Genomic DNA, 26,437 nt, shown 5'->3' on the forward strand with positions numbered 1-26,437 from the left:
TACTGTTACTTCTGTACGGTTACTACTGTACTGTTACTACTGTACGGTTACTACTGTACGGTTACTACTGTACCGTTACTACTGTACTGTTACTACTGTACGGTTGCTACTGTACTGTTACTACTGTACTGTTACTACTGTACGGTTGCTACTGTACGGTTACTACTGTACTGTTACTACTGTACGGATACTACTGTAATCACTCCACAAATACACCGGGAGGAGAGGCTGAGAGGTCACTAATGTCACAGTATTGATAATGAACACAGGTCTGACCTCTTTGTCGAAGTTGAGCAATTGCAGGAGCTGGATGGCCAGGAGCAGGCTGGTTTGGTGGGAGTTGGTGGTGATGTTCAGGAGTCTCTCCAGGTCTCGTCGGCTGAGGGAGTTGAGCACCCGGCCGTCCACCAGTTGGCTTTGGAAGGCTTGGGAATACTGGGGCAACCCGACGTCACTCAACCAAGATTTGGCAACCCAGTGATGGTCCATTTCAGCAGCCTTTGATAGCCTAACATTTGAGACGGTCATACTCAGAAATGTGTGTGCATACGGGCCTGTTTGTGTGTGTGTGTGTGTGGATGTTCCAGCTCACCCCTGGCCAGACTCTGCCTCCCTGTAGTCCTCGATGGCGAGGCGTAGCTTCCTGCGGTGCATGGGGTTACTGATGCCCAGTCCCAGCTCCAGGTCCTCGTCTGTCAGCCCCAGCAGCACCTGCAACCAGGGGACACCCACCCAGAGCACTCTTATCAATATACACCTGCACTGCACAGCACTCACAGACTAAAGCACAAACATGCAAGCAAGCATGGACGAGGAAATACTAGATCTAATGCAGATTCTATGAGGAAGGAAAGCATGCCGAAATCCCGGTTTTCCTGGGAAGATGAGTGATTCTTAGTATCGCTGTTACCGTCACTACAAGCTTTGTAAAAACAAGTCCGGAAATCAGACTTAAAGTGGATGGGTACTTGTTACATGTTGAGGCCATACCTTCCCACTTTTGACGTTTTCCGAGCAAGCACGAAGGTACATGGACATTGCCATGACAACCTCCAGCCAGGCTTGTACCGCCCCTGCCTTCCACAGTGACATGGGTGTGTTCCGAGTGAGCTCCATCTGCTGGAGGCGGTCCAGCTGCTCCTCTCCGTCTGATAGGCTGGGTTGTTGTGTTGATAGGCTGGAGAGGCTGTCAGAGTCTGTCAGGATTGGTCAGGGGAAGTAGAAGTACAGGACAGGGGAGGGGTTTGGGGTCAAAGGAATTGAGAGGCAAAAATGACTCATCCAACTCAAATTGAACAGTAGAAAAGGGAGGATATATAACTGTGTACCTAGGCTATTACTAATATCCCTCTGTAAAATGTTGACATGCCTACAATATGTACCGTCTACTGACACACGTGGGATTGTTGGACGACGCCCAACAACCTGTACAATGTCCCCTCGGCATCTAACATGCCATTTCATGACAGGAGTCATTAACTGACAGAGGGTCTCAAACCAGAGACCAGGAAAATGTAAAAACTGTTTCAGGACTATTAACAGTCAGCCACTGCTCTATTTAGCCAGAAGATGGTGCCAGAGTAATTCACAACTGCAGAGTATTATCGAGGTCTCTCTACAGTCTAGAGTACTGATTCGATGCCCATAATGAGGACATTAATGAATGACTCATCACACTACAATTTATATTACAAAGTGAGAACTGGTGCCACAACTGAGCAGGTGACTCAAGCATTGACAAATACAGGAAACATTTTCTAAATACTAGTATTAGTATGTATGCATTTCCTAAAGATTATTAGTATGCATTTCCTAAAGTCAGTCTATGGTTTTACTGTTCAGCAAATGCTGTGTGAATTGGGGTAAGGTTTGAGTTTGAATGATAGGTTGGGGATGGAGTGACTTTTAGTCACTAGGGGCAATTATTAAATATTGAGACACAGTAGAAACACGACACATTATTCATAACTAACATCTGCTGTGAATATACAACCTATTTAAACAAGCTTCCAACAAATAAGTACTCTGCAAAATCCCGGATGATTTAGCAAGTGTTCTGCAAGTGTTTCTTCAACCTTGTCAACATGCTGAGAGTGAGGCCTACAGAAGTACAATCTCGATGAATTGTTCAGTAGCACAGGAGGTCCTTTCCCTTCAGCATGGTTTAATGAATGATCCCCACAGTGTGGAAACAAACACTTGGTAAATCACAGACGAGGGTATCTTTTCTGGGGAGTGAGGGAAGGAGGGAGTCACCACCCAACATGGCCCGGAGAGGAAGTGTTGAGAGGGGCACCAGGACACAAGAACAGATTAGACATGGAACAGAAAAACGTCACATGGATACTTTGGTTGCTGGTTTTATTTTAAAATAAGATTTTTATTTCAATCATTTATCATGTTCATTTTTACCCTAGAAGTTACTTCCTGTTCTTTAAATAAAATACTTAATAGATTTACTCTTTTATGCAACATCTCCTGAATGACAAAACATTAAACAGATTATTATCGTAATCACAAATGTAAGAAATGAGGAGGGGTTGTATGCTAAATAGCTAAACAAACAGAAGAAAACGTTCATTGCATCCAGAATGATGCAACGGAATGAAAAATGGGAATGGGTTTTGTTTCGGGGGGGTTAGCGAATACGAACAACAGAGAACGCTTGAGGTTGTTATTTTCACTGCTAACTAATAGATTCCTAACCAAAGCAGCACAGATAATCATGCAGGGGTTTTAGTGCACAGTCCTATGCTTACCGCTGGCACATGTTAGATAGTTGTCAACTCAACTCAAGGACAAAAGCGATCTTACAAGGCATTGCTAACAGTGACCCACATCTACTCTGTCTCTGTTCTGTTCTGTTTGATCAAAGACCAAACGTGAACCTTTGGCAATTTAAAATGCGTTTAAACAGTGTGTGTGTGTGTGTGTGTATACGAGTCACAAACATTTAATTATTTTGTGTGTTCAAATTTTTTTTTGCTTCCTGTTGTAAAAACATTGTTTTGGAACCTTATTTTGGTTTTCAGCATTCAGTCTAAGAAATGTATATGGATCGATCAAACACATCTACAGGCTGGGCAGGGTACTGTAAGTCTTTAACGATTGATGTCTGAAACATTCAGCATGGATAGAACAGAGCAGGAGGCCTACACAAACAAGCACATATTAATAATCTAGCTAGCTAGCATTCCCATACTCCTAAACCTATCTCTATACAAACACACTATTCAGATCACACACTGGCACTCACAGCATCATCCTATTTAATGCTATCCTATTTGTCAATGCTGCCCAGTGGGCTATTTAAATGTACTGTTCCTCCCCTATTGTCCAATATGACAGAATAAGCAATAAGGCCTTCCCCCCCAGCTGTAGTAGGTTCTCTTGTTCTACAGTGGCACAACAAAAGGTAGCTTCAAAGTCCTTACTGTTGCTGTATAGCGGGACGATTCTGAAACAGCGGACAAACTGGTCCACTGTGAACTACAATATCAAATGTCCTTATGATTGTCATATTATTAACATTTAGTTTCAGTTTCACGCTCAGAAACATGGTTGGTCCATACACTTCAATGTTTGTTTTTTATTACTAAATGATACCAGTGGTCCAGTATACTTCGGTTCGGAGCAGGGTTGTGCTAGTATGTTTAGTCTCCAGTTACAACGTGGAGGGTATTCCTCATTCATATTTTCATGAGAATGTCAGGAATGGGCCAAATAAGACTGGGATGGGAGGATTCTAAATAAAACAAGTCCAGAAATATGATAAAAGCAACTCTAAAATAAAACAGTTATCAGACAAAATACATTTACAAACACTAGGTGCAGAATTACTTCTATTTACATATGCACAGCTGTCCTTCAAGTCTCCAGTTATAAAAAGAAACGTATATTTAAGACAAATAAAAGATAACACAGCATAAACATGTCAACGCATAACAATCCTGTCTATATATTTATATGCATGTAAACATATATACATATGCATACATGTACATCTATAAATATATATTTAATTTACATACATACATTTTTGAGGATAATGTACATTATCTGGGGGCAGCAGTTGTCTCTCGGGTTTTTCTTTTGGGAGCAGGCGGCAACACACCCGTACACACACCCGTACACACACCCGTACACACACCCGCACACACACACACACACACACCCGTACACACACCCACACACACACACACACACACACGAAGGCACACACACACCCACCCACCCACACACACAGACAGACACACATGGATGCACGCGCGCGCACACACACACACACACCTGCATGCACACAACCAGACCCACACAGAAATCCACATACACCATCACCAGTCGGCATCCTCCTCTATGTAATAATCAGGGGTGGATGTACCATCAAACAGGCCCGGGTCCATTGACTTGCGCTGCTTTCCCCGAGCAAACACCCGGGACAGGGAGCCCAGACTCATCTTCTCCTTCTTCTTTGTCTTACGCTTCTGGTCCTCCAGGTCCTCCATAGACTAGGCCAGGGGAAGGAGATGGCGGGAGGAAAGAGAGAGGGAGGGCAGGAAGAGAGAAAGAGGGGGCAGAGGGGAGTAGGAAAGAGAGAAAGAGAGAGGGAAGAGGACACACAGACATTCAGGTTAGTAAATGAACCGGGAGATTCTCTCACAAACAACTTGCATATGAAATCACAGAACTACAGTAAACTAATACTTTAACAGAACTAAACCAAGGGAAAGAGCAGGCAGAGAAAAGAAAGACAGACAGAACAGAGAGGGGTACAGAAAGGTACTTATAGAGAATTGTGGAGGTGTGATTACTTGGTCGGGGAGGCCAGGCAGCTCTTACATTGCAGAGGGAGTGGGTCCGGTGGCGGGGGGAGTTGATGTCGCTTGGGGTGGACGACCGATCCCCGTCAGCCGCCGACGCGTCCGAGATGATGGAGGGCTGGCGGGAGTGACAGGGACTGACCCTGACCACCGCTAGAGAGGAGACACACACATTAGACACACTGACTCCTCAATACAGTAATGGTTGTGCTGTTTGTGTGTGTGTGAGAAAGAGAGAGAGAGAGAGAGAGAGAGAGAGAGAAAAAAAAGAGAAAGAGAGAGAGAAACAGGTGAGCCTACCCTGGCGGTCCACAGTGTGTCCGTGGTAGAGGGTCTGTTGGCTCTGGCGGATGGCAGCGGTGAGGGGCAAGTCTCCCTGCATCGCCCACTCCTGACTGCCGTTCACCACCGGCTCTGAGGGCATGGCCAGGGAGTGGCGTTTCGGAACATCCTTAGTCAATGTGGCCAGGGACTGTTTCGCCTGGCATAAATACACACACAGGGTGGTAAGATACAGTGACACACACACACACACGCACACACACACACACAGGAACACTGACACACGTGTTAAAATATGCTAACACAAGCATTTCGCTACACCCGCAATAACATCTGCTAAATACGTGTTTACGACCAATACAATTTGATTTGAAATATGCATTTACGCTTTATATTTGGCATAGCACAATGTGTTGAAATGTGTGTGGGATTAGATGGGACAGATCACTCCATAAAGGTTAGCATAATTCTCTGTCTGTGAGCACTTGACAGTGACAAAGATATAGTCTTTGAGCTTTGATAAATCTTATCAGCTGCTGCTGAGGGTAGTGAGGAGCTAGCATAGCCCTACAGAGGAGGTGGGCTGGCTGTTGACTGGCAGCGGAGAGGAATTAAGGACATGGAGTGAATAATGAGGCCATCTCTCAGTCAGACAGACAGACAACAGGCTCTCTAAGGAGCTCCGCAACCAGGCAGAGAATGCATGAATTCCGTTACAGAGCAAAACACAGCATGTGTGTGTCAGTGCATATCAGCGTGTGCGTGTCACATTGTGTGTGTGTGTCTGTGTGCGAGTGTACGTGTGTGTGTGTGTGTCTCACCATTGTGAGCTCAGCCTCAAGCTCTTTGATGCGGTTCTCCTTCATGTCCATGTGAGAACGCAGGATGCAGGCCTGTTCTGTAGCTTCTTTGGTCTGCCTCCTCAGATCCCATTTCTCCCTCTCCAGCAGGTCCTTCTCCTTTGCCAGGGCCTTCACAGCATCCTCACTCTCCTACAGTAGAGCACACAGACACCGTCAATCTTCAGAGCATACACTGTAGTACTGCCTTAAACCAGTGTGTGAGCACTTGACTGCTCAATGAATCACAGTTATATTAAGTCAAAATACTTGGAGTGTATCTGGCTACTGTATGTATAGGGATTGTAATGTACCTTACACGGCTGGTCGTAGTTGAGTGTAACGTACCTTACGGTGCTGGTCGTAGTTGAGTGTAACGTACCTTACGGTGCTGGTCGTAGTTGAGTGTAATGTACCTTACGGTGCTGGTCGTAGTTGAGTGTAATGTACCTTACAGTACTGGTCGTAGTTAAGTGTAAAGTACCTTACGGTGCTGGTCGTAGTTGAGTGTAACGTACCTTACGGTGCTGGTCGTAGTTGAGTGTAATGTACCTTACGGTGCTGGTCGTAGTTAAGTGTAAAGTACCTTACGGTGCTGGTCGTAGTTGAGTGTAATGTACCTTACGGTGCTGGTCGTAGTTGAATGCAATGTACCTTACGGTGCTGGTCGTAGTTGAATGCAATGTACCTTACGGTGCTGGTCGTAGTTGAGTGTAATGTACCTTACGGTGCTGGTCGTAGTTAAGTGTAACGTACCTTACGGTGCTGGTCGTAGTTGCGTGTAACGTACCTTACGGTGCTGGTCGTAGTTAAGTGTAAAGTACCTTACGGTGCTGGTCGTAGTTGAGTGTAATGTACCTTACGGTGCTGGTCGTAGTTGAGTGTAATGTACCTTACGGTGCTGGTCGTAGTTGAGTGTAATGTACCTTACGGTGCTGGTCGTAGTTGAGTGTAATGTACCTTACGGTGCTGGTCGTAGTTAAGTGTAAAGTACCTTACGGTGCTGGTCGTAGTTGAGTGTAACGTACCTTACGGTGCTGGTCGTAGTTGAGTGTAATGTACCTTACGGTGCTGGTCGTAGTTAAGTGTAAAGTACCTTACGGTGCTGGTCGTAGTTGAGTGTAATGTACCTTACGGTGCTGGTCGTAGTTGAATGCAATGTACCTTACGGTGCTGGTCGTAGTTGAGTGTAACGTACCTTACGGTGCTGGTCGTAGTTAAGTGTAACGTACCTTACGGTGCTGGTCGTAGTTGCGTGTAACGTACCTTACGGTGCTGGTCGTAGTTAAGTGTAAAGTACCTTACGGTGCTGGTCATAGTTGAGTGTAACGTACCTTACGGTGCTGGTCGTAGTTGAGTGCAACGTACCTTACGGTGCTGGTCGTAGTTGAGTGTAATGTACCTTACGGTGCTGGTCGTAGTTGAATGCAATGTACCTTACGGTGCTGGTCGTAGTTGAGTGTAAAGTACCTTACAGTGCTGGTCGTAGTTGAGTGTAACGTACCTTACGGTGCTGGTCGTAGTTGCGTGTAACGTACCTTACGGTGCTGGCCGTAGTTAAGTGTAATGTACCTTACTGTGCTGGTCGTAGTGAAGTGTAATGTACCTTACGGTGTTGGTCGTAGTTGAGTGTAATGTACCTTACGGTGCTGGTCGTAGTTAAGTGTAATGTACCTTACGATGCTGGTCGTAGTTGCGTGTAACATACCTTACGGTGCTGGTCGTAGTTAAGTGTAAAGTACCTTACGGTGCTGGTCATAGTTGAGTGTAATGTACCTTACGGTGCTGGTCGTATTTGAGTGCAACGTACCTTACGGTGCTGGTCGTAGTTGAGTGTAATGTACCTTACGGTGCTGGTCGTAGTTGAATGCAATGTACCTTACGGTGCTGGTCGTAGTTGAGTGTAAAATACCTTACGGTGCTGGTCGTAGTTGAGTGTAACGTACCTTACGGTGCTGGTCGTAGTTGCGTGTAACGTACCTTACGGTGCTGGCCGTAGTTAAGTGTAATGTACCTTACTGTGCTGGTCGTAGTGAAGTGTAATGTACCTTACGGTGTTGGTCGTAGTTAAGTGTAATGTACCTTACGGTGCTGGTCGTAGTTAAGTGTAATGTACCTTACTATGCTGGTCGTAGTGAAGTGTAATGTACCTTACGGTGTTGGTCGTAGTTGAGTGTAATGTACCTTACGGTGCTGGTCGTAGTTAAGTGTAATGTACCTTACGGTGCTGGTCGTAGTTGCGTGTAACGTACCTTACGGTGCTGGTCGTAGTTAAGTGTAATGTACCTTACGGTGCTGGTCGTAGTTAAGTGTAATGTACCTTACGGTGCTGGTCGTAGTTGAGTGTAATGTACCTTACGGTGCTGGTCGTAGTTAAGTGTAATGTACCTTACGGTGCTGGTCGTAGTTGAGTGTAATGTACCTTACGGTGCTGGTTGTAGTTGCATGTAACGTACCTTACGGTGCTGGTCATAGTTAAGTGTAATGTACCTTACGGTGCTGGTCGTAGTTGCGTATGAAGTCTCGGAGCTGCTCCTCCCGGCTCTCCAGTGTGGTGTACAGCTGCTGCATCTGGTTCACCAAGTCGGCCTTCTCCACCTTCAGACGCTTACGGTCAGACTTCATAGCTGTGGACACACACACACACACACACACACACACACGCACACGCACACACACACACACACACAAATCAGGGCTAATGGCTTTGACCAAAGGTTGGGTCAAATATGCAGTTACAGTGCATTCGGAAAGTATTCAGACACCTTGACTTTTTCCACATTTTGTTACGTTACAGCCTTATTCTAAATTTGATTAAATTACTATTTAACCTCATCAAACTACACACAATTCCCCATAATGACAAAGCAAAAACAGGTTTTTAGAAACTTTTTGCAAATGTATAAAAACTTTAGAAGTATGCTTGGGGTCATTGTCCATTTGGGAGACCCATTTGCGACTAAGCTTTAACTTCCTGACTGATGTCTTGAGATGTTGCTTCAATATATCCACAAAATGTTCCTTCTCATGATGCAATCTATTTTGTGAAGTGCACCAGTCCCTCCTGCAGAAATTCACCCCCACAACATGATGCTGCCACCCCCGTGCTTCCCGGTTGGATGGTGTTCTTCGGGTTGCAAGCCTCCCCCTTTTTCCTCCAAACATAACATTATGGCCAAACAGTTCTATTTTTGTTTCATCAGACCAGAGGACATGTCTCCAAAAAGTACAATTTGTCCCCATGTGCAGTTGCAAACTGTAGTCTGGATTTTTTTAATGGTGGTTTAGAGCAGTGGCTTCTCCTTCGCTGAGCGACCTTTCAGGTTGTGTCGATATAGGACTCGTTTTATTGTGGATATAGATACTTTTGTACCCATTTCCTCCAGCGTCTTCACAAGGTCCTTTGCTGTTGTTCTGGGATTGATTTGCACTTTTCACACCAAAGCACGTTCATCTCTAGGAAACAGAACACGTCTCCTTCCTGAGCGGCATGACGGCTGCGGGGTCCCATGGTGTTTATACTTGCGCACTATTGTTTGTACAGATGAACGTGGTACCTTCGGGCATTTGGAAATTGCTCCCAAGATTGAACCAGACTTGGAGGTGTACAATTTTTCTTCTGAGGTCTTGGCTGATTTCTTTAGATTTCCCATGATGTCAAGCAAAGCGGCACTGAGTTTGAAGGTAAGCCTTGAAATAAATCCACAGGTACATCTCTAATTCACTCAAATGATGTCAATTAGCCTATCAGAAGCTTCTAAAGCCATGACATAATTTTATGGAATTTTCCAAGCTGTTTAAAGGCACAGTCAACTTAGTGTATGTAAACTTCTGACCCACTGGAATTGTGATACAGTGAATTATAAGTGAAATAATCTGTCTGTAAACAATTGCTGGAAAAATTACTTGCGTCATGCACAAAGTAGATGTCCTCACCAACTTGCCAAACTACAGTTTGTTAACAAGAAATTTGTGGAGTGGTTGAAAAACTAGTTTTAATGACTCCAACCTAAGTACATGTAAACTTCCAATTTCAACTGTATCTATATAAGGTCCCACAGTTGACAGTGCATGTCAGAGAAAAAACCAAGCCATGAGCTTGAAAGAATTGTCCGTAGAGCTTCGAGATAGGATTGTGTCAAGGCACAATATTTCTGCAGCCTTGAAGGTCCCCAAGAATACAATGGCCTCCATCATTCTTAAATGGAAGAAGTTTGGAACCCCAAGACTCTTCATAGAGCTGGCCACCCGGCCAAACTGACCAATCGGGGGAGCAGGGCCTTGGTCAGGGAGGTGACCAAGAACCCAATCGTCACTCTGACAGAGCTTCAGAGTTCCTCTGTGGCGATGGGAGAACCTTCCAGACGGACAACCATCTCCGGCCTTTATGGTAGAGTGGCCAGACGGAAGCCACTCCTCAGTAAAAGGCACATAAAGAACTCTCAGACCATGAGAAACAACATTCTCTGGTCTGATGATATTTGGACTGAATGCCAAGCATCACATCAGCAGGAAACCTGGCACCATCCCTATGGTGAAGCACGGTGGTGGCAGCATCATGCTGTGGGGATGTTTTTCAGCGGCAGGGATTGGGAGAGTAGTCATGATCGAGGGAAAGATGAATGGAGCAAAATACAGAGAGATCCTTGAAGAAAACCTTCTCCAGAGCGCTCAGGATCTAAGACTCGGGTGAAAGTTCACCTCAAATCAAATCATATTGGTCACATACACATGGTTAGCAGATGTTATTACGTGTAGCGAAATGCTTGTGCTTCTAGTTCCGACAGTGCAGCAATATCTAACAAGTAATCTAACAATTCCACAACAACTACCTAATACACTCAAATCTAAGTAAAGGAATGGAATAAGAATATATAAATATAAATGTATGGATGAGCAATGACAGAGTGGCATAGGCAAGATGCAATAGATGGTATAAAATACAGAATATACATATGAGATGAGTAATGCAAGATATGTAAACGTTATTAAAGTATCATTATTTAAGTGACTAGTGATCCATTTATTAAAGTGGCCAATGATTTCAAGTCTGTATGTAGGCTGCAGCCTCTCTGTGTTAGTGATGGCTGTTTAACAGTCTGATGGCCTTGAGATAGAAGCTGTTTTTCAGTCTCTGGGTCTCAGCTTTGATGCACCTGTACTGACCTCGCCTTCTGGATGGTAGCGGGGTGAACAGGCAGTGGCTCGGGTTGTGGTTGTTCTTGTTCCTGTGACATAGGGTGGTGTAGGTGTCCTGGAGGGCAGGTAGTTTGTCCCCGGTTATGCGTTGTGCAGACCGCACCACCCTCTGGAGAGCCTTGCGGTTGTGGGCGGTGCAGTTGCAGTACCAGGCGGTGATGCAGCCTGACAGGACTCTCCATGATCTCCATTGTGCATCTGTAGAAGTTTGTGATGCTTTTAGGTGACAAGCCACATGTCTTCAGCCTCCTGAGGTTGAAGAGGCGCCGTTGCGCCTTCACCACACTGTCTGTGTGGGTGGACCATTTCAGTTTGCCCATGGTGTGGATAGTGGGGTGCTCCCTCTGCTGTTTCCTGAAGTCCACGATCATCTCCTTTGTTTTGTTGACATTGAGTGAGAGGTTGTTTTGCTGACACCACACTCCGAGGGCCCTTACCTCCTCCCTGTAGGCCGTCTCATCGTTGTTGGTATCAAGCCTACTACTGTTGTGTTGTCTACAAACTTGATGATTGAGTTTTAGGGTAGTGCATGGCCACGCAGTCATGGGTGAATAGGGAGTACAGGAGGGGGCTGTGAACGCACCCTTGTGGGGCCCCAGTGCTGACGATCAGTGAAGTGGAGATGTTGTTTCCTACCTTCACCACCTGGGAGAGGCCCGTCAGGAAGTCCAGGACCCAATTGTACAGGGCGGGGTTGAGACCCAATGTCTCTAGCTTAATGATGAGCTTGGAGGGTATTATGGTGTTGAATGCTGAGCTATAGTCAATGAATAGTATTCTTACATAGGTATTCTTCTTGTCCAGTTTTCCTTCCAACAGGAAAACGACCCTAACCAAACATCCAAGACAATGCAGAAGCTTCGGGACAAGTCTCTGAACGTGAGTGGCCCAGCCGTAACCCGGACTTGAACCCAATCTAACATCTCTGGAGAGACCTGAAAATAGCTATGCAGCGACGCTCCCCATTCAACCTGACAGAGCTTGAAAGGATCTGCAGAGAAGAATGAAAGAAACTCCCCAAATACAGGTGTGGCAAGCTTGTAGCGTCATACCCAATAAGACTCAAGGCTGCAATCGCTGCCAAAGGTGCTTCAACAAAGTACTGAGTAAAGGGTCGGAATACTTATGTAAATGTGATATTTCAGTGTTTTATTTTGAATACATTTGCAAACATTTCTAAAAAACAGGTTTCACTTTGTCATTATGGGCTATTGTGTGTAGACTGATGAGGGGGAAAAAACTATTCAATCAATTTTAGAGTAATGTAATGTGACAAAATGTGGAAAAAGTTAAGGGGTCTGAATACTTTCCGAATGCACTGTATATTGGAATGCCACAAGATGGCACTGTGACATATTGTAAAATCCCAGGAAGAGCAACACTGTTTTTCCATAGAAGCACCATTGAGTAAATGATGTAATGCTCTAAGATCAGTAGCAGATAGTCACATAACCACACAGACCGATGTGGAGACCACATTCACCAATCCTTTCCTAAATACGCTCTATGCATAATGGCATTTGCTACACAGACCGCACTGTTTAAAAACAGCCAACTTCCAGGGTTGAAACTTCCTTTTCAGTAGAGACCATAACTCATCAGCTGTATTTGTAGGACAGGAATCCAGAGAAAGGCTTGACAGTCAGAGTAAGATTGTGACTTATGAACAGTATTCCTGAAGCTCTTTTTTCAAGGAAAAGGAGAAGCTGTCCTCGCACTAACCGCAACACAATTCATTGAGGCTTAAGCATTCCCAATGTGCATGTTCCACCATAACTCTCCTCACTCAACATTTAAACCTGTTCTTCAACAGTTACACAAGAGAGCTCTACATCTATGAGCACGCTACCTCCCGCCTGTTGCTCCCTGTGCGGAAGAGAGGAAGACAGAGGAGGGGAGGAGGGATAGATGGGGGGGTGTTAGAGAGATGAGTGATAGGGTTTGTCTTCTTTACGTTTTCACGATCCCACCATTCTGCATACAGCCAGTCTGCCTCAGAAGGGGATAACTTCGTTAACTTTGCTTTCCTTGGGAAGTAAGCAAGTAAATATTTATCTGTAAAATATTGCTTTGCGGGGTAGGGGTTAGAGGAGTTGACGAACCACACTTGGACACAGTATGATGACAAGCTGTCTCTTCTCACTACCACATACTCTACATAGCATTCCACTCCAAGCCAAAAGCATACACTGGATCATAAAGCAATGCCTTTGTGCTACCATTTATGGATCTCAACCTTACAAGAACTGAGCCTCGACTGTGGACTGATGAACAGATCTCATTACTGACAATGTTGGAAGGATAGAACAGGCAGAAGGTATTGACTTTATCTACCTCACACACACATCACGACTGGTAGGAGATTTGGAGATGACAGATACGATTTCTATACCACACAGTTAGTGTTTAGATAAACATATGGCCCATACCAGACACAATTACGTCAGATTACATTTTTAAAGGGATTGACTGATGTGTTGAGTGATAAACTGATGTTATCTCTACTGAGATGAAGTGGGTTTGACTGAGCTGTGTGAGAAACATATGGGACTTAAGTGGGTGTGGCAGGGCTCAGACAGCTGTGTAGTATATTTGGACTCGGGTAGAACAGTAGGATAAGACTCAGATAGGACAGTAGGGTAGGACTTAGGTAGGACAGTTGAGTAGGACTCAGGTAGGACAGTAGGGTGGAGTCGGGTAGAACAGTAGGTTAGGACTCAGGTAGGACAGTAGAGGACTCAAGTAGGACAGTAGGGTAGGACTCAGGTAGGACAGTAGTAGGAACTCAGGTATGACAGTAGTTGGACTCAGGTAGGACAGTAGGGTAGGTCTCAGGTAGGGCAGTAGTAGGACTCAGGTAGGATGGTAGTAGGACTCAGGTAGGACAGTAGGGTAGGACTCAGGTAAGACAGTATGGTAGGACTCAGGTAAGACAGTAGTTGGACTCAGGTAGGACAGTAGGGTAGGACTCAGGTAGGACAGAAGGGTAGGACTCTGGTAGAATGGTAGGATGGACTCAAGGAGGGACCGTAGGGTAGGATTCAGGTAAGACAGTAGGGTAGGACTCAGGTAGGACTCAGGAAGTACAGTAGGGAAGGCCTCGGGTAAGACTCAGAAAGTACAGTAGGGCAGACTCAGGTAGGACAGAAGGGTAGGACTCTGGTAGAACGGTAGGTGGGACTCAAGGAGGGACCGTAGGGTAGGATTCAGGTAAGACAGTAGGGTGTGACTCAGGTAGGACTCAGGAAGGACAGTAGGGAAGGCCTCAGGTAGGACTCAGGAAGGACAGTAGGGGAGGCCTCAGGTAGGACTCAGGAAGGACAGTAGGGAAGGCCTCAGGTAAGACTCAGGAAGTACAGTAGGGCAGACTCAGGTAGGACAGTAGGGTAGGACTCAGGTAGGACAGGGTAGTAGGTGAGCACTACGGGGGTCGTGCTGACCTTGTAAGGCCTCCTTGGCGCGGTCCAGCTCCTGCTCCTTGTCTCCCAGCTGCACACGGAGCTCAGTGGCTGAAAGGAGGTGAGAGGAGCAGCCCTGGGTCTCCTCCAGGTCCTTACTCAACATGTCCTTCATCTGCCTCAACAGGTGCACCTCCTCCTGCAGCTGGGCCACCTCCTCACGCAGCAACACTACGGAGGAACAGAGGAGAGAGAGAGAAGTTAGAGGAAGAATGTACCTATTTGTCCATTCCTTACAGTCCACAGAAATCTCTTTCTGCTTTTAACCCCTCGAGGTGAGAAATGGAGAGAATGAAGTGAAAGAATAAGGAACAGAGAAGGGGTGGGGAAGGATGAGTGGAGAGGAGAATAAGGAAGGGATATGGAAGTAAAAACAAAGAGGAGGAAAAGAGAAGGGGAATTGTAGGAGGGAGAAGTTGAGAGGGGGAGAAAGGCAGAGCGAATGAGCGAGGGAGACGGTGGAAGTCGTGAGAGTCGATATCAGAAAGAGGGAGAGGAGGGGGGTGTGAAACAGGGTGACAAACTTAAAGGGAGAGGAGCAGAGCGAGTGCAATAATTAGGCTCACCTTTTCAGAGAGGAAAACCCACAACAACACATGCACAAGCTCGCTCAGATGCAGACGCACACGCGCACACACATTCACACGCACAGCAGGCTCTATCTAAGCTGAAGCCATGGGTGATGGAGAGACAGAGTTAAATGAGGAGTGACAGTCTCAGGACTCAAACTGGCAAGGCTACAGAGCGGTGAGAGACAGTGGTTTGATAAGACTATCAAAAAAAATCTATCTGGAAAACAAGCTTCAGCCGTGTTCTTTAGCTCCGTGCCTTTCCACTGACATACGCCTCACAGCCCTCTGGGAGCTTAGGGACTTAGAGTGATAAACAAGAGCAGGAAACCAAGGAAACCGCACAGAGAAACAGAGAGAATCAAGACCGTAATTGGCACAGTATCTCCTAATACACAAACACGTTCACCAAGGCAAGCAACACAGAACACAAATACGCTAAACTGGGCCTCCATTTTATAAGGTATTGACTAACTGGGGTTTGTTTACAGTTTTTTTTTTTGCCTCATAAGGTCCACCACAACAAAGGAATGGCCTTGTCATACCGAGTAATATTTTCGCACTAGCTTCTTGAACATTCTTGAATATCTATAATGGTTTAGAATGATGCACAATGTTAGTATGTCTGGGAAGAAGCTTGACCAGCAGCAGAAATCAGTGGCCAAAACATTTCCAGCCCTGCCCTACGCAGGGAAAGGGTTGGTTGGTACCTGGGAGACCACCTGTAAAACTCTGATGGCTCTTGGAAGTTGTTTTGGACCGTTTTGGCCACTATCCTTCCTCTGGTCTAAGATAGCCAAGGGCATTGTAGCCAGACTGCGTGGGGCTGCAGAGGCCCAGATAAGAGAGGAAGGGACAGTCCATCGGTCACTGTCGACTCTGGCTGTGAAGAGACCCGCTGGGCAGCAGCTCCGTATTGTACATGGCATAAGGAGGTAGTTTCCTGGAGAGAGCAACCTTTCACAGCCTTCTCGCCCGCTAAATCCACTCATCTGTTTACCTATACAGGCTTGCTTAGTTGTTGCAGGTGAGGCCGGCTGCCGCCTTTGATCGCTCTGTGGAGCAGAGCAGCCAGACACAAGTTCGAAGTATGCGTCCCAGGCAGTTACGTGCTGTTCAGACCATCTGCAGTCCTATCTGCGCCGTTAGAGCTACATCTCTAGTGTGACAAGTATGATCCCTAGCTGTGAAATAAATATGATCTGCGGTTCTGTTTCGTGGCTGAGAGGGTCTAAATGCCCCCTCCTCTCGGTGTGATAGTATCATACAATTATGTCCCAGCAGACATAACGCGCCGAGGTTGCTAACGTGGAAGATAAAAAAAAAAAGAAACAGAGTCAGCCATTTTGAAAATGGCTGTGGACCATCTTATTCCCTATGGTTATAGGACATGCAGTCGTTGTGTGTGTCTCCTCCCTACGCCGGAGAGTGTTTCAGGTCCGTTTAACTCGAATGTGATATCGTTCTATGTGTATGATAATGATCATGTAGAATTACATGTAGAGGTAAGTAGGCTACTTCAAGGAAATGGTCATCACCGGCACCGTAGAGAGTGTACACAGTTGAAACAGACATGGCTTAACATAAGCGAGACAGACACATGGCGAGCACTCAGAGATTCTCTAGATACTGTGGGAGCCGAACAGAGGGTGATTTAAGCACAAGCAATCAGCCCCCTAATTCCCTCAAATACACCTTCCCATCGACCCCCCCCATCCTCATCCTGCCATTACTACCCACTTTCAGCTCTGAGCTGCATAATCACTCCTCTTTCAGGTTCCCTGCCTCCCTCCCTGTCTGCCTCACAGTCGGTATGAAATGAAGGCAAGGCAAATCCTGGAGAATCTCTCCCCCCCAGAGATATTTCAGTTCAGATAAGCCCGTTGGCAGTGACATCATCAGGAGAAGAGAAGCTGCACAGCGTCTCGTCGTCAGTTTGGTTTAAAAACATGCACATCGTGAAATTAATCGTGTTTGGTTATTTTTTCTCACACAATGCACAGGCCTGCAAAATTCCGGGAATTTCTAGCTTTCCTGGTTGGAGGATTCTGGATTTCCTGCTTATTCCCTTCTGATTTCGTGGAAAACAGGGAATGTATTAAAAGTTCCCGGAATTTTGCAAGCCTAGGCACACGTGTGGGACAAGCCTGAGAGGTTATATTTTTGTATGCACTATTGAAGAATAAGCCAAAATAAATCGTCTGTACTGACTGGCCATAATGTCCCCTGGCTTGGGCTGTTACGGTGACTGTATTACTGACCAACCAGTGGTCACGAGTCATGACTGCAGTCAAATTCCGCGTGACCGTTTAATTACAACATTTCTATAGGCTAGGCAACTGCGTGAGAAAACAGAATGATGGCCTCTATTAAAAAGAGGAGGATCCCATCAGCTTTCTATAGGTTAGGCCTACTATATTTATTTCTCAGCTTTCCTAATATTAGGCACATTGCTTCTCTTTATAACAGGAGTATAGCCTACCTGACAGGCTGAAAATGAACCACGGGAAAAGCAGAGATGACATGTCTTTTTTCCCGCTGCACCTGTTTCGAGACGGTTGGATGATAATGGTCCATTCTAAATCCAAACAAATTTCACACATACATTATTTAGTATATGTCTGATGGGTGACAATATTAGCCTATCACTTGTCAATGATATATTATCACTTGCTAATGATGTCCAGCTTAAGGCAAGAAACAGCGTAACTTTTTCAAATCATAGTCGCACATCTCATGTAGCCTAGCCCATAGGCGCATATGTTTTGATAAGGTTTGTATCACAACTAAAGTGGCCAAATAACTTCTTAAAATTAAGCACATTAATCCGCTTTACAAAGGGTGGTTAGAGCCTAACTGGCATACTGTACATACGTGTGAGTGTCAAGTTTGGGGAAGATCCTTTTCACCATAAAAATGACCTTTTACAATAAAAGCATTACATGTATATTCACATTTGCGGTCACTTTTGAGAATGGTGTTTTCCTGCTAATGCAGCATTCACACGCATAGCCTACTGCCAGTGTGCACTGCTACACTTATAATGTGAAGAAATACCCCTATAGTTGAGCAACATTTTAAGCTAAACGTTCTCATCTGTTGCGTCAGGCTCATTGCTTAAATCAGGTTTTTTGATGCTAGTGGTTGTATTGATTTGGGATCTATCGCATCCCACAACTGTCCCAGACTATGTTTGGAATATGTATTTCTTGCACAGAAATAGGTAAACTTTTGTACTATGGGGGATATTATATTGACATAGGCTAGTGCTTTTGCTGTTCGTTAGGCCTACTCATCTTGTTGGCTGATGAAAAGTAAATGTGGACTGTTCTTCCAATATCTTCAAAATGCGCCTCGGAATTGGATAAGGATGCGCGCGCAGTTGCGTACCAGATGTTTATGTCTTCACTTGTAGCCTGTGAGAAAGACCCGATCACATGATGGAGAGATACTTCGGCAAGCAGCCGGGAGAAGGGAATTATAGTGATTATATCAGCCCGGGGGGGGGTCGGCATTACAGCCACACAAAGGGGATGCAGCCGAGAAATTTGAGGCATTATCAAGTGCTTGTCAAAATGTGAATGAGAGACTGATGAAGTGTGTACAGCCTGCGCAAGAAACAAAGCAGAGCTCATGCCTTTCATGCAACTTTTTTCAAATCATCATTAGAGTTGCATCATGCAGCCTTAGAATGTATTAAAAATACAAACATATAGCACAACATTTGTATCACAACTAAGTTGCATAAATAACTCTAAATTAAGCATATAGAAATACCGATTTATTTGTTAACAGTTCAACATAGGATAGCCGCATGTGTGCACTCCCTCAAATCGTTTGGAGAAAATATCCTTTCTATTATATTCAGCTTTGTTCAATTGTATTCTTCATACTATAAAATATCAAATAAATCCACGCATTTCTAAGCAAATTTTGTCTGCTAAATGAACTAGTGTCGCCCACAGCCATATGGCATAGATCAGGACCTAACATAAGGACAACTCAGAGTATGCTATTCTGTTCTTCTGAAAGAGACTACACTTTCTTCCCATCATGTTTCTTTAGACCGGGATCTATTGTGATGGTGTATATTAAATGGATTTATCCAACTTTTTTAAATACAAATGTTCCAAAGGTCTTCATTAATGGCTTGTAGGCTATGCATGGAAGCCAGGAATGCTAAATGTGTTTATGTTAATGAACGCTCAATTGCCGTGAGACCGGCAATTATTTGCTTGACAATCACCGGGGTGGCAAAATGTCATGACCGCCACAGCCCTACCGCTAGCCTGTTGTATTGTTGTTATTGTTAGCATCATTTCTTGTCTCCTGTCATAGCCCCACCAGTAGACGGTGAATGCCTGTTCCTGTAGCCACCTTCCCGAGGAGAGAAGAAGACCTCATCTCTTCACTCAGCAGTGGCCCACTCAACTATTCCTCTCTGAGCCATGACTCTAAAAAATGTTTTTTTTTAAAGCTCCATCAGGGCTGCTCTGAGTCTGACCAGGCCATCAACCCGTGCTCTTCCCTCCCACTGGCTTCTCCATTCAGAATCTGGAGAGAGTCATGACACGCCTGACTGAGCAGGTAGGTCTAGTGGCTGTTTGCTTTGTGGCTAAAAGAAGCCAGAGGCATGAGCTAGGTGCCCGTGCTGTGTGTTTGATACAAGTGTCAAACACATGCTTGATAGCAGCTATTTGCTCTGTAGGAATGTCTGGACGGGTGTCGCCTCCCTCTGCATCTGTTACTATGCCAGAGGCTTTGGTCATTCCTCCTCTCTTGTTCCAGGTAGCCACAATGGCTACCCGGAGTGACACCAAATTTGTCCTTCAAGTCTCAGCTACACTGTGTTTACTATAAATATCCACCGGCATTGTCCTAACTGGGTGGAACTGTACTCTTGCAAAGACACGACATTTTAATACAGTGTGAAACTGTCCATTACACACAGTGGTTAACTTGTGCAGACCTCTGTCATCTTAACAAGCATCTCCACGGACCCTGTTAGATTGACCGGGGTATGAAAATGTATGATTTGCATCCCCGGCTGCATTATTCCGTGTAATAAATGGAACACGTTCTTCGGGTTTGTTATAGCAGGGAATTTGCCAGTGAACAACAGAGAGAAAGAGCTTACAGCGAATGATTAGGCAAACCACAGTCCTTTGAAAATATAATCACCTAATTCAAATATGTGCATGAATTACTCTCTTACATTTCCATTTTCAAACATTCCACATTATTCTTGCAGCACAAACAGCGCACTTAACAGCAATATTAACCTTGTAAATGATTATTTTCAATATCCATTTACATACACTGCAGGGGCCGCTTTCTCTATTTGAGAAACAGTGCGGGTACTGTTGGACGGATGCTGCCTAGCCTGGTTGATCTACCTCCGTTGATGTGCGGAACAAAGTACATGGAACTCCACACTGTGTGTCTGGAGAGTGACAGCGACATGTCTGTACACATCTGGCACAGTATCACTGGGCTTGAAACCAGAGAAGAGTGTTACACACTCACTCAGTACATTCCATAAAGCTCCATCGTTTAAGAGCATTGATCCTGTATTTCTAGCCACGGTTACTGTATTATGTTCTACTGTATGCGGAGGGCTGAACAGGGAAGGGTTTTACTGGGTAAGCAGAAGCAGTATTAGTAGGAGCGCTGTAATCTCTCAATATGTTTAAAACCTTCACAATCCTTGGATTACTATTTGATTGTCAGTTCCCACAATAATCTGGAAATCGAACATGGACAAGAGGTATTTTCACTCCCGTACATTTGGGCCCTGTTTCTCTCTACACTGCTATTCCCCACTGTGTTCCCCTGGTGGGATTGGGTATTTGTTTTATGTATTTATTAAGGATCTTCATTAGATGCTGCCTTGGCGGCGACATTTAAGGCATTGACATACAATTGAAAATATTTACACGCCATTCCATTTCATAACACTTTTCGCAACACGTTAAGTGTGTTCCCTCAGGCCACGACTCTACTATCACATATCTACAATACAATATCCATGTGTGCGTGTGTGTGGAGCGTGTGTATTAACATGTGTGTCTGTGCTGGTGCTGCACAGCTCTAATACACCCAGTATGGAGAGGAGAGGTGGAATTGGAGCTCGGGGGAGAAGATTAATGACTTTTTAGAGAATGTGCAGACAACCAATATTTTACAGTAGCATTGCAGATTACCGTAGTGTAGTAAAAAAAAGGTCACTATTACCTGGATAATTATTCACTAATGCACTGAGGTCACTAGAGATACTAAGTAGCAAAATATTCAACCCTTTCAAATCCTTTCAGTTTTTATTTAACAATAATATGCTGTTGTTAGCGGCTGATAAAAGCACAGAAAGGATGCTGGGGAGGTTCAAACTGCACTGAACAAAAGCCCCTGTGTGACTCATTGAGTAGACCACCATAAAACACGGCTCAGAACGTCATTACAATGGTTCACCACAAGCGCCTGCCTCCCCTCCGCCATCCTTTTCATAAGTCATTTATTTTTTATTTTTTATAAAACTAGGAAGATAAACATATCAATCGTTTACACAGCATGTTTCAGAAACTCAGGACGTCTCCGTGCTGCTCCAGCAACAACAGTCAGAAATGTTAGCATGTTTGTTGATGATGTGAACTGCGTTCCAGCTGATTATGGGGCATTAACCCACTGTCAGCAGGGGGCCGGTAGAAACCGGAAGCATCTGGTTTTCAGGAGAAAAGCAGAGAAGAGCCGAAGCCTGAAAACCGGATGTTTCCAGTTTTCTTCCGACACCGCTCAGGCGATTATTTTACATCTGCTACATTAAGATAGAATTCACCTGTAACTCTCTGAGATTATCGTGACCCATCATTGGCTGTGGTGCTGCAGGCAGCTGTCAATCAAAGGGAGTCATTGGGCCAACCCCCTCTGGCTCGCTGACCTCTCATGACACAACTATTCAGTAGTCAACTGACTGGCCAAGCTTCCTCCACTTTGACAACTCCTTACTTCTGAAGCCAATTTTCAATTAGATTAATTTAGTATTTCATTACTGGGGTTCATGAAGTTGCTTGGATGCCTACAGTGAGGTTTTAGTAGCTGGCAATGGTTATGAATATATTACATCTTATAGTCTGCTCCAGGCCACAGAGCATCTGTGCATCCATGTCTCTTTGTCTCTCCTCCATCCCCAGACTCCCAACCGCTCTATGTGTGTGACGGAGGAGTCACGTGATGCTTGGATGTCTGTATCGGTATGTGTGTGTGAGAATGTGCGCTTGCGTGCCTGCGTACTAATGCGAGTGTGCGTGGCTGCCTGGTGCGCTCTGCATCTCTGATCATTACCGCGTAGAGGAGACGATTCCCAGGAAAGGAAGGCTGTACTGTGGATCGCCGTGAGGGGATGACAGAACGGCCGCTGCTCCTCATCCAACTCCTCATGCAGATGATATGAGCCTAGCGATCCTTCATAGTCAAACAGAAGTGTGGGTGTGGATGAGATAGAGCCCTTCTTATTAATAGCCGGCGTGTTCCTAAGACAAACCCATCTCCCTCTCTCTGCTGGGAGGATATACAGACAGGATTCTACTGGTCACGGAGGTCCTTCACTCATCACTTGGAATAGCCGTACTATCCGCTCTGAAACGATTCATTTCATTTCCCATGAAGCAAACCGATCTAAAAGGACTATTATAAGACCATGTCGAAGGAATCACAAAATGGCTGTTCAGAGCGACTTGATGAGAGCAGTCTCCAAAGAGACATCCTGTAATCTCCATGAAAATTAAGAGCATTTGGTTCACATCTCAAGTCAAGAGGATGAACCAAATATCAGGCCTTACATAAGAGGATAACATCGAATCAACAAGAAATGATACAGGAAGGCCAATAGAAATGGTTGCAGCAAAAATAGCAACCACATTCATTCAGTCAATGATGGGTTTCGGATCCGAGGGGGAGTTTTGGCGGGTGGGAGGCAGCAGGGAGATTAGTGGCTGTTTTAAACCTGCTCCACAACTCTTTGTTGGGATTCTCTACAATAGTCAGTCATGTTGGTTGGATAGCCTGTGGGCTGTCTTAGTACCTAAGCCATTGATAGGGCCAGGGATGAGCGTGAGCGGGTGAGAGAATATAACACCACACAACGCAACGCAACAGAAAACAACACAACATGAGCCGTCGCTGGTTGATCCCTGAACAGCACCTGGCTGCACATAAGTACCAGCAGGTTCGTTTCCCACTCAGGATATTACAGGGCCCTTCTATAATGTATGTGAACATGAATTATACATCGACACCGGCTCTCAACCTTACTTAACCACAACATCCACTGCGCAACGTAAACAATGCGCTAGAGAGTGGACCCTGGGTTTCCTTCCATATGTGTTAAGCGTTTACGCCTCACTTGTGTTTCTTTATTACCATGGCAACAACGAATATGACTTTACTGTATATGAGGCCCATATTCCGTTCGGAAGCTCTAGTGAACATTTCTAAGTCTGCGTGTGTAAATCTGCACGCCTGAACCCACAAAGAGGTGTGTGTGTGTGTGTGTGCGTGCGTGCGTGTGCATACGTGTGTTTGTGTGCGCATGCTTATCCATGCCCCTGTTGGTATATCTATAGAGAACAGCTGCCATGAATTAATTGCTGTGAGTTTACATTACAACGGAGGTCAGTGTAGGCATGCCAACTGGAGATAGTAGTAATTGATTCACACTTTTATTATGGGAAGATTAGGCCCACTGCCAGGGATGTACTGCTGGAAGAGCAGCAGGAACCTGGTAAGGCCGCTCAGCTCAGACTGCCTAGAGTCTAGTTATCAACCGCAACAACGCCAATAATCTATCGAAACATAGCTGGCTTCGTTTGATGAATTGATATCACTGTACATGGTCCAACTCTGACTGAACACCGAACAAGAGACTTGCCCAATGAGACTATACTGAACCCTGGGAGTGTTCAGTATGGCCACAAGCCAGTATCATCCCCGTTGAGGATATTTCACCGAGACGGAGTTGAAATGCAGTGCCCAACGCATGAATATCCCGGGAAGATAGAACCAATGGCGGTGCATCCTTCTTGTGCCCTCCACTCGCTATGGAGCTGTAACACATTGGACTGGTCCAGCCAGGTGGACTGGCCACTGGTCAAGGACTGCAGAACATGTCATCATGAAGGCCTGCTGTGAGCTGCTGTGGGAGCAGCGTGTGAGACCGTCTCTGATAGTGCCATCTGGCTACAGCGGCTCACCCATTATCTCTTCTCAATTTGGAAAGGAACCTCTGGGTATGGAGGAGTCACGCAACACAACCAACGGGATCATCCTCGGACTCATCTCCTCAAACACGCGCACGCACACACACACACTAGACAAACGCAGTCTAGTGTGTACGCAGTAAGGACCATGTCACTGCAACAGAGACCGTGTCTACCAGGGTTCCAGTTGGAGGTGTTGGAGGATCTCTCAGATAACACCTGCATTAATGGAAGTGTAGGTGTGTCTGTGGGTTGCCATTTCCTATCAAAATGCCAAACACATCAAATGTCAAGGTGGGTGGATGAATTCTAGGGGGAACGCTGGGGAAATATGCTGATTGGATAGTACTTATAGGACCTACAGAACTCCAGACATAAAATGACACCAATTCCAGAGCATTGGGATATGGCCCTGGGCCCCCAGTGTCCGGTCTGCGGCGTGAAGTCACATGCTAAGCTGGTGGGCTACTAGCAACCTAGCGGTGCCAAAAGCCCTGGTCTGCTATAGAAAGCCTATGTAAATTGCAATCACCACAATAGCAAAAAAATAAAAATAAATGGTGTGTGTGTGGGGGGGGGGGGGGGGGGGCGTTTTGGGCTCATAAAATGTGTTTATTATGATCCCACAGTGAATTATTTGAAAGTTCAACAGTTATCCATTCTGACTGGTGGAGATGACCAATGTCTATGGGGTTGACAGAGCGGAGGACGGAGGATGGCCATGGAGATGGAGATGGAGGATTACGCTCACACTATGTATGAACTATCAATTTAGTCATGCAATTCTAAGTGAATACACGTTGAATTCCAAACTACGTTCCATGTCGGAGGGTCTTTTTCACGATGACAAAATGATGCGGTTGCACAGATTATGAAGATAGTTTACAATCATATAACATTTTCATCATGTATATACAGTCCACTTTTTCTCATGGGGTAATCCAATCGAGCCTCACCGAGTTGTGATGGGTTGTTGTGATGGTAGCCCATTCATGCTTTACTTTCAGGTGGAAGGATCGTGGTCATATAATATCGAGACTAGATGGGGTACTTATTAACTTTGCCACCATTCAAGTGAGATCTTACAAAGAGAGTCACCATGCCGGCATGCTCTCTATATAACTGAACTGATCGTCACTCGAAAGAGTGAATCAGTCCTAATTCTGATGACCATAGTTAATATTTGTTGTCCATTTCATTTCCCAATGTTGACCTGGCTAGGTTCTAGGTAACGCTGAGGTTTCAAACTAACCTTCTGCAACGGTTGAACAGTAGGCTAGCATCAGGTTCATAGACATTAAAACCAAGTTGACTCTGTCAGGCAGGATGAAAATGACTACATCTACCATGACCCTTTGCTAGTTTAGACTACTTTCCCCATAATCCTTAGTGATATTTTTGTGCCATTCAGCAATATGGTATGCTTCAAATCCAAATACTTCCAGCTTCACGTGCCATCGTTTTTCCATAGGAATACGTGGACGAGGTCAGTGCTATGTCTATGGATATGCCGGACTTATCACCTCTCAAATACGTAGGCTATTTGTGCTATGTTGACTGAGCTGCTCATCACCAAATATCTCCCTTAATTCCCCAGACTAGACTCACTCCAGGAGTTTTCATATGCTTATGTCAGATTAAGAGATTAACATATTAACCAACGTACATGTCAGATCCAGATCAACCTCATTTGTTTATATGTAAAACAAATAAACAAAATTGTGTTGCGGACCGACTACCAAGAAATGTTTTTTCAAAAATTACACACCAAACAACTTTCATTTACAGTCAATAGTGTGTTGCTAACACAACCTTTCCATATATAGTAACATTATGTATAGTAACATATTATGTAAATATATTACTAATAATGCCGAATGACGAGATGTTTATTTAGTTACACGGTGATAATGAGTTTACATGAATCAATTCCAATTCCTTCTCATAAATACAGTGTGAGTACACGTGAAAACAAAACTCATGAACTCACACACGCCTCTACCGTAGAAACAGAGCTCT

At 45.0% G+C, this 26,437-nt stretch overlaps 1 protein-coding gene across 2 annotated transcripts in view; it reads right to left on the bottom strand.

Annotated features, from left to right (window-relative positions):
* The window catches only part of LOC115136655 (kazrin-like), a 154,075-nt gene that overhangs the window by 6,051 nt on the left and 121,587 nt on the right, over positions 1-26,437 (bottom strand). For both annotated transcript variants that reach the window (XM_029672259.2, XM_029672276.2), the window contains 9 exons: positions 14,581-14,769; positions 8,432-8,568; positions 5,924-6,094; positions 5,121-5,301; positions 4,840-4,973; positions 4,382-4,508; positions 991-1,196; positions 593-711; positions 277-508 (listed from right to left, as the gene is read on the bottom strand). In XM_029672259.2, the coding sequence (XP_029528119.1) occupies positions 277-508; positions 593-711; positions 991-1,196; positions 4,382-4,508; positions 4,840-4,973; positions 5,121-5,301; positions 5,924-6,094; positions 8,432-8,568; positions 14,581-14,769 (1,496 nt within the window). The remainder of the gene's footprint in view (positions 1-276; positions 509-592; positions 712-990; positions 1,197-4,381; positions 4,509-4,839; positions 4,974-5,120; positions 5,302-5,923; positions 6,095-8,431; positions 8,569-14,580; positions 14,770-26,437) is intronic.

The sequence above is a fragment of the Oncorhynchus nerka genome, linkage group LG2, assembly GCF_034236695.1.
Source record: "Oncorhynchus nerka isolate Pitt River linkage group LG2, Oner_Uvic_2.0, whole genome shotgun sequence".
Classification (NCBI taxonomy): Eukaryota; Metazoa; Chordata; class Actinopteri; order Salmoniformes; family Salmonidae; genus Oncorhynchus; species Oncorhynchus nerka.